The sequence below is a fragment of the Borostomias antarcticus genome, assembly GCF_949987555.1.
Source record: "Borostomias antarcticus genome assembly, chromosome: 10".
Lineage (NCBI taxonomy): Eukaryota > Metazoa > Chordata > Actinopteri > Stomiiformes > Stomiidae > Borostomias > Borostomias antarcticus.
In genome coordinates, this window is record NC_140243.1 from 13,516,565 (window position 1) to 13,532,204 (window position 15,640).

Here is a 15,640-nt window from a genome sequence, read left to right on the forward strand (position 1 = left end):
TGCCAATCAATTGTAGCAACTGTTGTGAGCTGCTGTGAGTCACTGTCATAAGGAGTTTCTGAGCACACTCATCTGGCATGTACTGTACTGTAAGACTAAAGAGAAAAGGCACGTTGAAGACAGAGCTTAATCAATTGGGTGGGTAAAAATAGGCTTTGTTTCAATGTAAAATAAAATGTGAAAAACTGGTAACCAAGCAACAGTGTTAAACTTATTCAAATATGGGTTACATGGTGATTTGAACTAATCATTCGCCAGCTACTGTAAATGGTTTGTCTACAATTTGAAAGATTTTGCAACTTTTATAATGCCCTGCATGCAGATACTTAGTTTCTTGTTACAGTTTGTTGTTTTAAAGAGAAGATAAATGAATAAAATATTGAAATATTAACGAGTGAACATTTTTTAAATACTTATTTAGGGTAAATTAAGTGTTCTATTAATCGAGCAATAAAAAAATTATAGATTAATTGACTAATCTGAAAAATAATCACTAGATTAATCGTTAAAAAATAGTCGTTAGGTGCAGCCCTAGCATACAGGCAGACATGCTCACAAACAGTTGAGCAACAGGCTGTCTGACACACACACACACACACGCACATGCACACGCACACGCAGGCCTACCCTCCACGTCAGTCTCCAGGCTGGCTCCGTCCACCACGATCTGAGGGGAGGCCTTGACCTCCAGGTTCCTCCTCAGCCAGGTGGTCTGCTCCAGGGAGGAGCCAGCAATGGTGCCTATCGCCTCCACGATCTTATGGGTTACATCCTGGGGATGGGAGGGGGGAGAATGCATTACCATCAAAGTTTGAGTGCTGGCTGAATATGGACTTAGCAGGAGAGACCTGCAGACCGGGCGTTACCTGCAGCTCTCTCTGGTCCTTCTTGCTCTCCAGGTTAGGGTTCTTCAGGATGAACTCATTCAGGACCCTGACAGACAAAGATAGATGGCAACAATGCTTCGTCAGTTCAATTGAGGAGAGGATAGAGAAGAGGTAGCGAGAAGAGAGGGAGAGAAACAAGGGCAGAGAATAAAAGGGATGCAATGATGAGAGAGTGAGTGTGTGTGTGTGTGTGTGTGTGTGTGTGTGTGTGTGTGCTAACCCTAGTATTAGGAACTGTCCAGGAGCAGGCAGCCCCAGCTGGACAGAGTCCTTGAGCAGAGCCAGCAGAGATGGCCAGCTGTCCACCAGATTGGAGACTGGGATCCTGGAGGAGGGGAGAGGAGACGAGAGGAGAGGGGAGGAGGGGAGAAGAGAGAACGAGGCGGAAAGGGGAGGGGAGGAGGGGAGAGAAGGGGAGAGGAGAGGGGAGGAGGGAAGATAGGGCGTGAGGAGAGGAGATAAGAGGAGAAGCAGGATAGGAGACATATACCAACATAACTATCACAGTGATTTGAACATGTATACTGTAGATGGATTCTGTTTGTGTTTATGTGATTTCCTGGTCTTCTCACCGCTGGACGTAGGCATAGAAGAACTGAAGCATGCACACCTCCAGAGACAGGTGTTTCTGTAGAGAGATAGAAACAGAGAGAGGGGGCAGAGAGAAAGGGAGAGAGAGAAAGAAAAATGGAGGACACATTTGAGTGTATTCAAGTGACAGAGGGCAGTTTGGCAGGCTCACCAAGGATGGCATCCTGTAGGAGACAGGAAGTAGGAAGTAAGAAGATAGGAAGTAGCTGGGACCTTGTCCTTAGCGATGGCGGGTGGCTGCTTGAGGACCTCCTTCACCGTCTGCATCACTGTCTCTGTCCGCATGGCGCTCACTGACCTCACCAGCTCAACCAATAGCAGCTGCTCGTCACTGGCCGCTGGGATGACCTGGAACACACAAGAGCACACACCTTAATGACACACGCGTGCGGGCGCGTGCACGCACGCACACACACGCACACACACGCACGCACACGCACGCACACGCACACACACACACACACACAGACACCACACCACAACATTCTAATAACCTCCTCAGGGACAATGCTTAGACAGGCTAGATAATGGGTTGTTTGTGTGTTGTTGGGTGTCTTTGGTTAAGCCATACTTCTTACAGTAATAAGGGGGTTAAGGCTAGGGTTAGGTTTATTAGGGGGTTTCTGTTAGGGCTGCTCGATTATGGCAAAAATCATAATCACGATTATTTTGATTGATATTGAGATCACGATTATTTAACACGATTATTCATTGAAATTTTTTTTTAATCAAAAGTTTTAACATTTTCTTAACAAATCAAATTATTGACTTTGATAACAATTAATTTATTAAATGTTGACAGTGGCTTTTCTTTTTAACAATGTTCTTTGGATTAGATACATTTCTCCCATGGGAGACAAATAGTGAACCTTGACCTTGATAAATAAATTAATAAAAGTGGCAAAACTGATAAATAAAGAAGCTTCAAAGCACCGCCACCACCACAGAAGAAGACTACCTCGGAAAAATAATTTCACTAGGACAGAACGCGTCTAAATAAGTTATTTAATGGTTGCGCCGAGGCTTCAAAACCCAGCATTTGTTAAAATAGACCCTTTTGCTTAGGTAAGTGACGTTTCATGTTTATCTGACACTTAATAAATATGAGCGCCTCTCCTAAATAGGTCGACACCGATTTATTTTGACGGCAAAGTGAATGGACCGGCAAAGGACTGTTGTCTGGCATGAACGAGCGGAATGCGACAACGGGACTGAGAAGGGCTACTTTGAGGGGCAGCTACGACTGCGTAGCAAATTTTACACACCGTGTCAACTTGGTCCAAATCTGTCTCCGCGAACCCATAGTGTTTCCACACCACTGACGTTGTTTTAGCTCTCTTGTCCACGTTTCTTGTCTTGTTCTGCTGCCATAATCTTCTTCTTGTCGTGTTTTGTTCGAGAGGAGCATGCGTGCGCCTCGCTTGACAACTCGTCTCGCTTTGAAATTAAGTGTTTGTTTTGGGGCTTTGGGGGGTGGGGTAGGGGTCAAGCACAGTATAGCTCTGCAGTGTAGGGTGAACTTGATTTGTGCAACATCGTTTTATGCCGATTATTTAGTTTTAATGATCGTTGACAGCCCAAATCTTAATCTAGATTAAAATCCGATTAATCGAGCAGCCCTAGTTTCTGTTACCTTGTTCCTGGCTGGGGTCTTGACCTGCCTCCTCTCGTTCCAGACATAGGCGATAGCGGCCATGAAATGAGCTCCATGGTTCATGGAGATGGGACCCAGCAGCTCCAGGATCTGCTGACGCAGGTTCTACAGGGGTGTGGGGGGCGGTGCATGGGGGACAAGGGCCTGTTAGGAAAGGTTGAACTAGGCCTTGGTGGCAATGGTGTCATTATGTGTACCTTGGTTGTTAGTGATGGTGTGGTCATGTCTACCTTGGTAGTGGTGGTGTGGTCATGCCTACCTTGGTTGTTAGTGGTGGTGTGGTCATGTCTACCTTGGTAGTGGTGGTGTGGTCATGCCTACCTTGGTAGTGGTGGTGTGGTCATATCTACCTTGGTAGTGGTGGTGTGGTCATGTCTACCTTGGTAGTGGTGGTGTGGTCATATCTACCTTGGTAGTGGTGGTGTGGTCATGCCTACCTTGGTAGTGGTGGTGTGGTCATATCTACCTTGGTAGTGGTGGTGTGGTCATGTCTACCTTGGTAGTGGTGGTGTGGTCATGCCTACCTTGGTAGTGGTGGTGTGGTCATATCTACCTTGGTAGTGGTGGTGTGGTCATGTCTACCTTGGTAGTGGTGGTGTGGTCATGTCTACCTTGGTAGTGGTGGTGTGGTCATGTCTACCTTGGTAGTGGTGGTGTGGTCATATCTACCTTGGTAGTGGTGGTGTGGTCATGTCTACCTTGGTAGTGGTGGTGTGGTCATATCTACCTTGGTAGTGGTGGTGTGGTCATATCTACCTTGGTAGTGGTGGTGTGGTCATGTCTACCTTGGTGGAGCCCAGGTTGATGTTGGAGGTGGAGGCGGCGGAGGCGGCGGTCGGCCTGTCGGAGCTGTCGGCTTGGTAGAGAACGCTCCACAGCAGGGTCACCGAGGACATGATGGTGTGAAGGATGGACAGGATGCCTGAACGGGCCTCCGACAGCTGCTTCTGATCCACGCTCACCTGCAGCTGAGACTGTCAAGAGGACACACACACAGGTCAGCATGGGAGAGATAACACACAGTTACACAAACACACACACAACCAACCACACACTTATACACACACACACACACACACACACACACACACAAGCACACACTCATGTGTTTCCTGTGGAACTGATCTCTTGGTGTGGTGGTGTGTGAAAAAAAGAGTCCGATTTCGAAAACAAAGCAGGGGATCGGAGACCGCCCTTCTTCCTCCCTTGTTCCTCTCTCCTGTCCCCTTCCTATAAGTAGGTCTATTAAGATGGCCTAACTTATCTCGTAAGGCTGGTAAAGTCCTAGAGCTTAAAATGTAATTAATTACATGTAACTGGACAGGATAAAACAGTAACCACACAGGCACTTCATAAATCATATAGTTTATAGACATATTTTAATCAGATGTATTGTAGGTTACTATTATAACAGCAGCTGTTATAATGGCAACAGCTGCTGTTTTCTGTTATTTTGATTGGCACTTTTTAGGTGGCTGGAGGAACATTAATGCAAGCTAGTGTTAGTTCAGCCAGCCAAAAAGACGGTCGCACAATCCATCAGGCAGCGCTGCACCTGACTCGCACGAAAGTTGCAGAACCTACTCGCGCTTATGGTGTATGTCTCCTTGACAACGCTCACTTGAAGGGCTGATGACGGACAGACAGGCTCCGCTTCGGCTCAAACTGTACTTTCAGATAACGTTACGTAACTTTAGCAACACAAGGCCAATTTATCATATTCATTTTTTACTTGTCCGATCAGACAACTGCATGAGACATTCCTCTTGGCCGAACAGAGATTACTGGTCCCTGGGAAGCGGGCAAAACTGTTAGCCTACTACAGCTAACACTACTAGCTTGCCTTGTTCCTTAATCCCCCGGTATGAATCATGGCTAGCCGGCAATAACCTAGCCTACCTGACTGGTCTCATCATTCTCCTCTCTCTTCCTCTTCAATAACCTAGCCTACTTGACTGGTCTCATCATTCTCCTCTCTCTTCCTCTTCAATAACCTAGCCTACCTGACTGGTCTCATCATTCTCCTCTCTCTTCCTCTTCAATAACCTAGCCTACCTGACTGGTCTCATCATTCTCCTCTCTCTTCCTCTTCAAAAATCGTCGTATGCCCATCTGGAAAATTGTATTGATATATTAGGTTATAGGATCCGCTAGTTGTCATCAGTGAATTATAAAACCAAAGGCTTTACCAACGTGCTTGAGATGGGCAGGAGCTGTCGGCACGTCTAACTGTGGCTATAACGGCACTTGGATTACTAACATAAATGTATTTTAGACAGTAGGCTAGGCATTTTGAGGAGTAGGCCTAGGTGCCAGTACCAGTGTTTGGCCCAATTCAAACACTGGTTAACACTATGGTAATATTTGAGCGTCAATAGCCTACCTATCTTTCGTTGTAACCTCATGCCGCTCACTGAAGAAAAAATCCCTTCACGCGCCGAGTCTTCCGATCACCTCAGCAAGGAGCAGCATGGAGCGGCACATTTTATTTGAAAATAAATAGTCCTAATGTGGGCGCGACAGTGGTTTTGAAAGCGCATTTAGGCAGAAATATTTAGAAAGTTTAATTTATATATAGCCTAATTTGTATTATTGTTATTTGTATCAAATGTTTGGTGTGGCGGCAAGGATCTTGCCGTGGGGGTGCGCCACAGCAAAACCTTACCAGCGGAAACGCTGCATACGCGCACACACACACTAATACGCTCATGCGCACACGCACACAGACACACAGACACACACACACACACACACACACACAGGTTAGCATGACAATGACATGAAAGAAAATAGTAGGTCAGTCAGTGAGTGGAGGTAACGTTACTGTGTATCTAATGAGTCTTCGATGCATTCACTGCTCTAGTCATGTTTGTGTGTTTCACTAGAGTGCTGATATTAATATGACTACAGGCATCATATAACCATGGTGAATGTCTCTGGCGCCCCCACCTGGTGGTACTGGGAGGTGGGGTCCAGCAGACAGTAGTGAATGAGGGCGGACACGCCCTCCAGCACGGTCAGGATGAGGTCTGGGGGGATGCAAAGCGCCATCCACTGGGGTCTGCAGGGACACAGAGAGACAGGGAGGAACGCAGGCACAACATCAGTTCAGTGTGTTCAGTGTGTTGATAGAGGTGATAGTGTGTTCTTGCTCATCGTTACATCTGTTCTATTTAATTTCTATTTTATACTGCAAACTCTGGGATCTGGAGGGACACAGGAAATAGACTGGAAATAGATAGAAATTGATTGACATAAGGTTTCAAACTGCGGTGTGAACAGTTCAGAATCTAAACACCCACAGTGTTAGTGGAGGAGGATTAAAGCATCTGTAGACCAACACTGCCATCTAGTGACAGAATCTGTCTGAATCTGAAACATCAGAGATTTATAACACAGTATTCATTCTGAATGTCCAGTACCTGTTAGTGTTGTCCATCTAATAGTGGCGTTGTGAAATTGTAGCGTGTTCATTTCAGAGGTTTCCAGCACCAGCGTGTGTATAAGTGTGTGCGGGTGTGCGTGCGTGTCCTACCTGGTGTCGGTGGTGCCGGTCTCGTAGCGGTACTGCTGGATCAGGTTGTCCAGGTTCCGGCACAGCTGCAGCGTCACCGAGGCAACCACGCGGCGCAGCACCTTGCCCATGTAGGGCAGCGTGGCGGTGATCAGGCCGATCCACTGCGGGTGCATCTTGCATGCGTGGTGCTGGTGCAGCGCTCGGATCACGGCGCACAGGAACATGCCCTGGCCCGTGATTGGCTGGCCGTGCAGGTACTGCAGCGACGTCATCGGCTGCTGCGGGTTCACGTGCTCCACCTCTCCGCCCAGCAGCTCAAACCCCGCCCCTCCTCCTACCCCTCCCCCTCCTCCTACGCCCCCCGGCACCCCGCCCGGCCCTCCCCCCCCGATCCCCACTGCGCCCCCTACTCCCCCTCCCACCGCCCCTCCTCCCACCCCCACCCCCCCTCCGTCACCCCCTGCCTCGTCCCCGGGCGCCAGCACCCCGTGCTCCAGCACCACCAGGCTCTGGAGCAGCCGCAGCAGCTGCGACTGGACGGCGCTGCAGCCGTCCAGCTGGTCCTCCGACAGGTTGATGACGCTGTCCTCCGACAGGCCCTCCTCCACCGCCGCCTGGTTGGCGCCTGCTGCCCGCCGCTCGTGCCACTTCTGCGCAGAGAAGATGGTGGACAGCAGGCAGTGCAGCAGCACCTTCTGGACCTTGCACTTGGACAGCAAGTCGCCGATGAAGCGAGCGAAACCCTTGGCCGAGGCGCCGCCGGTGGCCTTGGCCAGCTCGCCGAACAGCAGCGTCAGCACTTCCAGGCTGGTCAGCTGCATGGCCCGGTTGCCCGCCAGATCCTCGGGTGCTGCCGCCACATGGGCGGAGTAGTGGCTGCGCAGGAAGTACAGGCAGAGCGAGATGAGGATCTCCAGGTACATGGCGCTGCGGTAGGAGTGCGACTGGGCCGGGTCCTGCGACAGCGGGCAGTAGAAGTCCCGCCCCATGATGGCGATGCGGTGTCGGGCCAGCAGGTTCTGCAGCAGACTCAGCTGCGGCGTGTAGGCGTTGTTGATGCTGGTGGTGGCGATGGCGCCCACAAAGCCGGCGGGCGCGGCGCGCAGCATGGCGGCGATGGCAGAGAGGGCGTGCAGCGCCCGGGACGAGTCATACAGCTGCAGGTAGAGCAGGACGTGCTGGTACAGCGGGTGGATGTTGAAGCGCAGCGGCGAGGAGGACGATGATAGCCTCTGGCCCCCTGCCGTGGCCCCGCCCCCCTCCGCCGCTCCGCTGGGCGAGCCGGTGTCGCTCTCGATCTCGGACACCTCGCCCTCGCCGCAGCTGTACCAGTTCTCCAGGTCCAGGCTGTCCCCGAAGAAGATTCCGGGGGGGCCGGGCTTCCTCTCGGCCGCCAGCGCCTTCCTGTGGCGCTCCTCCTCCTTCCTGCGGCTCCTCTTCGTGGCCTTGGGCTTGGCGCCGGGGGGCTTCTCCGCCGCCAGGCGCTCCAGGATCTTCCCACGCAGGCTGAGCTGGGTGGAGCTGTGGCTGCGCTTGCGGCCCGCCAGGGCGTCGTCCACCTGCAGCGCGTCGTGGTCGGGAGGGGCGGCGGCGGCACCGTCGGGGAGGGTCACGATGGAGGGGGAGGAGCTGTGGCGGGTGATGCCGCCCTCGCGAGGCTCCTCTCCCTCCCGCTCCCCCCTGGCGGCGGCGGCGGCCTCCATGGTGACAGACAGGAACTCGAGGGTGCCCCCGGCCAGCATCTCGGGGAGGGTTTGGGGGTGGGGGGCGGAGCCGGCGTGGCCCGGGGGGAGGGGGGGGCTGGCGGTGGTGTCGAAGGAGGACGAGGAGGAGGAGGAGCTGTCGGCGTCTGTCAGGGGCCAGGGCTCCAGGGGGGTCAGGGGCTCCACCGCCCCCTCCTCCACCCTGTCTAGCAGGGCAGACAGCACCGAGGAGACAGCCTCCTCGACAGAGCCCTCCTCCTCTTCCTCCTCCTCCTCCTCTTCCTCACCGGCCTGGCTGTCTTCCGGGGCAGGGTCGGGGTGAGGGTTTGACCCCCCCTGGGCGCTGCCCCCCCCCTCCAGCTCCTCGAAGCTGCCCTGGTCCAGGGTGGAGAAATGGGAGCCGCTGGACTCGGAGCTCCCCTGCTCCCCCTGCTGGTCGGAGGGCTGGTACTGCAGGTTCTCACTGCTCAGGCTCAACAGAGACAGGCTGTCACTCAGAGGGTTGACTGTCAGGCTGAAGGGCTCCATGTCGCCCAATGGCAGGCCTTGCAGATGATAGTGCTCCGCCCTCAGGCCGTCCCCTGGGACCTGGCTGAAGTCTGATAGGAGGAGTGGAGGGGAGGGGAGGGGAGGGGAGGAGTGGAGTGGAGTGGAGTGGAGGGGAGGGGAGGGGAGGGGAGGGGAGGGGAGGGGAGGGGAGGGGAGGGGAGGGGAGGGGAGGGGAGGGGAGGGGAGGGGAGGGGAGGGGAGAAAAGGAGTCAGTAAATGCATCCTGGTTCCCAGCCAACCCTACAGCACATGGTCAGGGTTAGACGCTTCCGGACACATCCAGACGACATCACTTTCCACTCACTGTCTGAAAACCCACAGTCCCTCATGTAGATGGGATCAGAGGGGTCATGGTGGTCGGGCGGGGCAGGGAAGGCCTGGGCCCAGTGGCGCTGGTTCTGGACCCTCTGGATGGAGACCCGGTGGGTCTTGGGGTGGAGCAGCAGCAGCAGCAGGGGCTCCAGGACCCGGGCGATGTCGTGTCTCTGCAGGACCTGGTCGAGCCAGGCCCGGCCCACGGCGCTGGCAGACGGGTCCCAGTACCCCAGGCTGTCCAGCATGATGAACAGAGACCTGGGAAGAGGGGAGGACGGACAAGAGGAGAAAGAGAAGAAGGGATAGGTTTAGGGTTCCAGGTTTAGGTTTTTTGGGGGGTTAAAGTTATGGTCATGGTTATGGTCATAGTTATGTATGGTTAGGGGTTAAAGGTTATGTTTAGGGTTAGGTTTAGGGCTAGGGTTAAGTTTAGGCAGACACAAGTATAGTAAAACACAACTCTGTGTGGGTGTGTGTGTGTGTGTGTGTGTGTGTGTGAAGTGAATGACCCAGGTAAGCAGTGGTCTTACCTGTCAAAGGTGCGGTTGAACGGGGAAGACTTTGTGATGTTCAGGTCCCTGGTCAGATGCCACAGCACTGAGAACTTCACATGGGCCTCCAGACGGATCCTCTGGAAGAACACACACATTTAGTGAGTGTGTGTGTTTATGTATGTGTGTGTGTGTGTTTATGTACTGTATGTGTATGTGGGGGGGTGTGTGTGTCTCTGACCTTATCCCGGTGCATGAGTTGCTGGCTGATGACATCCTCACAGATGCTGGACGAGGGCACCAGGTTGTGCAGCTGGTAGAAGAGCTCCACGCTGCGCTGGTGGTGCTGGGGGGTTCCCTCCCCGAGCTGCTCCCACAGGATCAGGGCCACACTCTGGGGGGTGGGAGGGTGCAGGGAGGGGTTTAGACAATGGCTGTGGTCTGATCTATAAAGACTACAACTCCCATACTCTGAAGAAGTCTGCCTGATCTACTGTATAAAGACTACAACTCCCATACCCAGAAGCAGTCTGTCTGATCTATAAAAACAACAAATCCCATACCCAGAAGCAGTCTGTCTGATCTATAAAGACTACAATTCCCATACCTTGAAGAAGTCTGTCTTCTCTGCAATGTGCTTTAAGATTCCCTGGGTGAGTGGCGGCCTGATCACCACGGCAACACGACCCTGGCTGGGGCTCATGGGCGTGGCGCAGTCGGGCCCGGCGCTGATGCTCTCTGCAGTCACCATGGCGACAGACTGTGTGAGGCCAACCAGGTCCATGAGCAGGGAGATGGCCACGCCCTGGAGGCTGAAGTCTCCACCCACACAGCAGGCGTCCATCAGGGTCTGCAGCCAGGCGGCCGGACGCACTTGCTCGCCATCTGGTGGAGGGAGGGACAGACAGTCAGACAGGTAGACTGAAACAGTGAGTCAGTCAGTAAGACAGATAGGTAGACCAAAACAGTCAGTCAGTCAGTCAGTCAGATAGGTAGACCAAAACAGTCAGTTTGACAGTCAGTCATATAGGTAGACCAAAACAGTCAGTCAGTCAGTCAGATAGGTAGACCAAAACAGTCAGTCAGTCATTCAGTCATATAGGTAGACCAAAACAGTCGGTCAGTCATTCAGTCATATAGGTAGACCAAAACAGTCAGTTTGACAGTCAGTCATATAGGTAGACCAAAACAGTCAATCAGTCAGTCAGTCAGTCATATAGGTAGACCAAAACAGTCGGTCAGTCATTCAGTCATATAGGTAGACCAAAACAGTCAGTCAGTCATTCAGTCATATAGGTAGACCAAAACAGTCAGTCAGTCAGTCAGTCAGTCATATAGGTAGACCAAAACAGTCAGTCAGTCAGTCAGTCAGTCATATAGGTAGACCAAAACAGTCAGTCAGTCAGTCATATAGGTAGACCAAAACAGTCAGTCAGAGAGTCAATCATACAGGTAGACCGAAACAGTCAGTCAGAGAGTGAGTCATAGAGGTAGACCGAAACAGTCGGAGTCTCACCAGGCGCCTCCTCCGGGGTGGGTGTGGACTTGAGGTTGCCCTCGGCGATGTAGACGGGAAAGCTGGAGCACTCCAGGAAGAGCTGGCAGGCGGCGGTGAAGGCGGGGACACACTCCCTCTGGCCTGGGGCTGCCGAGCCTGGGGCCACCCGCTCGACCGAGGCCGGGCCTGAGGCTGAGGTCGGCTGGTCAACGTGCCCGTTTTGCTGGTGGACCTCTGCAGCGGGGGGCCCCGTCCACACCACCTCGGCTCCGGGCCCCGGCCCCTCTCCCTGCCCGGGCGCGATGTACAGGGTAATGAGTCGGGAGAGGAACAGCTGGAAGTGCTCCAGGCAGCACTGCATCACCGGCTTGTCCTGGGGCTTGGCCTGGGCCGCGCCTGAGCCCCTGCAGCTGGCCCTGCTGAGGGAGGAGGCCTGCTGGGCCTGGGGGTCACCGCCCCCCGGTAGACTGGCCCCGTCCTGCTCCTCGCCGTCGCCGTCCGCCTGGTATTGGACGAAGTCCGAGAAACCGCTTTCAGAGGAGCGACCGCTGGGGGGGTTCGGCCCCTCCTCAAACACCTCCCCCCCGCCAGGCAGCTCCAGGGCGGCAGGGAGGGGCTGCGGGAGGAGGGAGAGAGAGAGGGAAGGGGGGCAGGGAGAGGAGGGTCAGTACAGTACTGTAACAGGAGGTGGTGTGGTGTACCACTCCTCCTCGGCTCAGCAGGGAGGTGGCGTCCCTGAGGAGGGGAGGAGCAGAGCACGCTCAGCTGTCCCAGACCACTCATCTCTAGTCTCACACACAAAGAGCGACAGACAGGCAGGCATGCATGCAGGCAGGCAGGCAGGCAGGCAGGCAGGCAGACAGACAGACAGACAGACAGACAGACAGACAGACAGACAGACAGACAGACAGACAGACAGACAGACAGACAGACAGACAGACAGACAGACAGACGCACTGCCCAGCTTCCTACAGTCCATAATGCCTTTACCGCCCCCGGGCTCATCTTAGCCTACGTTCTGCAGCCTGGACTCAGATGGCAGAGTAAGCTACATCCCGAAACTGCCCCCCAGGGGGTGGGGGGTTGTTCTTCCACTCTGATGGAGACAACAGACTGGGATACACCATAGTCTCCTCTTCCTCAGAGGACCAGAGAACGGGGCTCAGCTGTTTGTAAACACCTTGTGTCTCTCTGCGCCCCGCAGTCCCCCAGAGCCCTCCGACCGGGGAGCCTGGATGAACTCTTGCTTCAGTAAGCAAGCAAGCACACACACACACACAAACATATACGCTCCCTCTGGTGGCTCGGTAGCAGTTAGACAGGGTCCCCTCTGTCAGGGGAGAGGCCAGCCTTGGGACCGCCCAGCCAACGGGGGTGGGGGTTTTGTGGAGGCAGGCTGTGAGACAGCAGGGCTGACTGGGCTTGTGAGGGTTGGGGCTGGGAGGTCGGCAGGGTTGGGTGGACAGCGTATGGCACGGCTGGCAGGCTTGGGAGTCAGGCTGCTCAGGGACCAGGGGACACCATGAGGTCCTGGGCTGGGTTAGGGTTAGGAGAGGTGGGGGCTGGCTAGGCTGGGGGGGCTCTTTGGGCCGTGGGTAGCGAGAGGAAGTGGGTCAGCCGGGTCTGTCCCTGCTGTGGGCTAGTACGCCAGGGTAGGGACCGAGATCATGTATACTGGGACTGCCATTCTCTAGTGGCGCGTTCCAGGCAACCCGTAACTCGTGTTTTTCCGACCTTCTACACATGAAAATGCACTGGAATGGCAGTCAAACAATAACTTCCCACCCGTGAACTCGTACCAGATCGATGTACTCCCAGTTGCGCTCTCTGACATCACACAGCCCTCTAAGCAAGATGGCAGCCCCCATGGGTATGGCGACAAAGATAACTTTAGGGCAACGTAAAGTAAATTTGTACGTTGTAATCAAAATAATACAAACGATTATGCACTACAATCTGCTATGTGTATGTAATGATGCCCAAATACGTTGACAAGAGATAGCTAGTGCTAGATAGCTAACATTAAGGTAAACCTGAACGTGACCATGCAAACGGCGAAAAGTCGATGATGTCAATAAATAAAATGTAACATACGATTTCTTAGCATAGCGAAATTAGGCATACAATGTTTAGCTTGCCAGCTCTGACAATGTGCCAAATCTCAAGCTTTTACCATATCGGCTTGTTTACATTTATCCAGAATGCCACGCATTCAGACAGTTTGCCTGGAACGCTATGAAGTCGTGAGTTGTGACTTTAAGTCGTAACTTACGGGCTCAAAATCCTATCTGGAACGCGGCATAAGGACACAAGACTCCTGGACCGACAGGGTAGCCAGCCGGCAGTGTTGGACGGGGAGAGAGGAGGACCAAGTTTTATGTTCAAAGTGGGCGGTTTCAAAGTGGGTTAAGGGCTGGCTGTGGGGGCATGGGCGAGGGTGTGGGATGTGGGCGTGAGGGTGGGTGAGGTGGGCGTGAGGGTGGGGTGAGTGTGCTTGTGAATGTGGTACACTCTGTTTCGTCTGTGCTGGCCAGAGAATAAATGCCTCTAGCTTAGACTAAAGGCCTGTGTGTCTCTGCTGGGATATCATGTACAACACAAGCCAGAGTTCCATCATAAGCTGGTCCCCAGAGAGGAGGTCCGCATCCAGGCAGGAAGTGGAGATGGCTGGGCAGGAAGCTGAGGGTCAGGGGAGATTAGTCTGGCTCAGGTCATCAGACCCATTCACCTGCACCAAGTCATTGAGGGATATCAGACCCACTCACCAGAACCCCGGACGCAGCGGCTGTGCTCTTGCAAAATAGTCTGGATCGAATCTGATTGGTGCCGAGAGGATCTCTCGGCCCGAATAAGATTAATTTGCGTTGCCAGACTCGCCACTGATTGGGCAGCGTGACAACGAATGACAAGGTTTATTGCCAAAACCTACATCCGTTGAGCCAGACTAGGGTCACCCTAACTTCTTTGACCTCTGAAAATCTCCTAGCATTCACAAGACTATGATGTCAAAATCTCCAACAAACATCAGCAGTAAGCAAACATCTCCAGCAACATCGGATAGAGTAATAGATGCAGCAGAGCGTGTAGTTAGTGTAAGGGTCAGTACAGCAGCGTCCAATCAGCAGGCAGACTCCGTCCTCACCCGTCGCTCCTCCTTGTCCCAGGCAGGGGCCGGCGGCCCGGGGGGGCGCGGGGGCAGGGCCAGGGGGGACACCAGGGGTGGCTGCACCTTGCTGAGGATCTTGGAGCTGAGGCGCAGGCAGTGTGTGAGCTCCCCCAGCCCCAGAGAGGCCAGCTGGGCGGTCAGCGCCGACAGCATCCGCAGGAGGAGCTGGGGGAGGTGCTCCGTCTGGATCTCGATGTACGTCTCCTGGAGGGGGGAGGAGGAGGAGCAGGAGACAGGTGAGACAGAGAATGAGGCTCTCTGGGAGAGAGGAGCAGGCAGGTGTCACAATGTGAGGCTCCGTCAGACAGTCTCACGGTACTGCCACAGTCCAGTTAAACACCTGGGGGTTTGTATAGTTACACTTTACTGAGCGAATGACAAAACGATGAGCAAGACAATAGCGTGATGCTGCAGCTGAAACAAAATGGACGGTGAATAGATGAAACAACGAGCACGGGAAGGATGGTGGTGAAAGAAGCAGAACCCTGAGTGAAACATAAGATGAACGTTCAGCGCCGTTCAGCGTGTGAAGGCTGGCGAGACGACGTACAGTGGGCCGGAACCAGAGTGGGCCGGAACCGGAGTGGGCCGGCCGGAGTGCTGGAGCAAAATAAACCACATCAGAAACTTTACTGTAACGCCGAGAATAGAGGGAGAGGAAGTTTGAAATATTCATGAAATCAGCATCATCCCTCCAAATCGCAGTATTCTGAGTGTTACGATAGACTTTATTATTACGGTTATTATTATTATTATCATTATTATTATTACTTTGCTCTGAAACTCGGGCCAGTCACTGCAGCTCCACTCACTGGAAGCGGAGCAGTAATGGAGGACGGTGAGGAGGAGTGGTGGTGGGAGGTGGCAGGAGGGGGAGGGGGGGGGGGGGGGAGGAGTGGTTGTGGGAGGTGGCGGGGGGTCAGGAGAGAAGAGTACTGTACCTGGCAGATCACCCTCATGCTTCTAGTTGGCTTTAGGGGGGAGAGAGCAGAGAGGTTGAACAGGACAGGAGCAAGCAGAGCATAGGCCAGAGCGCGCACACACACACACGCGCACGCGCACACACACACACACACACACACACACACACACACACACACACACACACACACACACACACACACACACACACACACACACACACACACACACACACACACACACACACACACACACACACACACACACACACACACACACACAATGACTCAAAAACACACACCAGCAGTAATTGAGCCGTGAAGGATTATTCAGATTGGAAACAAGCTC

The 15,640-nt window shown here is 53.5% G+C and overlaps 1 protein-coding gene across 1 annotated transcript in view; it reads right to left on the reverse strand.

Moving 5' to 3' along the window:
- dop1a (DOP1 leucine zipper like protein A) overlaps positions 1-15,640 on the reverse strand; it is a 29,645-nt gene that overhangs the window by 5,637 nt on the left and 8,368 nt on the right. The window contains exons 13-28 of the mRNA XM_084444390.1: positions 14,348-14,575; positions 11,224-11,821; positions 10,315-10,592; positions 9,949-10,101; positions 9,747-9,847; positions 9,206-9,474; positions 7,107-8,951; positions 6,668-6,998; positions 6,082-6,193; positions 3,918-4,106; positions 3,112-3,237; positions 1,692-1,826; positions 1,460-1,515; positions 1,108-1,212; positions 867-933; positions 628-772 (exon numbers count right to left, since the gene is read on the reverse strand). Coding sequence (XP_084300516.1) covers positions 628-772; positions 867-933; positions 1,108-1,212; positions 1,460-1,515; positions 1,692-1,826; positions 3,112-3,237; positions 3,918-4,106; positions 6,082-6,193; positions 6,668-6,998; positions 7,107-8,951; positions 9,206-9,474; positions 9,747-9,847; positions 9,949-10,101; positions 10,315-10,592; positions 11,224-11,821; positions 14,348-14,575 — 4,738 coding nt within the window. The remainder of the gene's footprint in view (positions 1-627; positions 773-866; positions 934-1,107; positions 1,213-1,459; positions 1,516-1,691; positions 1,827-3,111; positions 3,238-3,917; positions 4,107-6,081; positions 6,194-6,667; positions 6,999-7,106; positions 8,952-9,205; positions 9,475-9,746; positions 9,848-9,948; positions 10,102-10,314; positions 10,593-11,223; positions 11,822-14,347; positions 14,576-15,640) is intronic.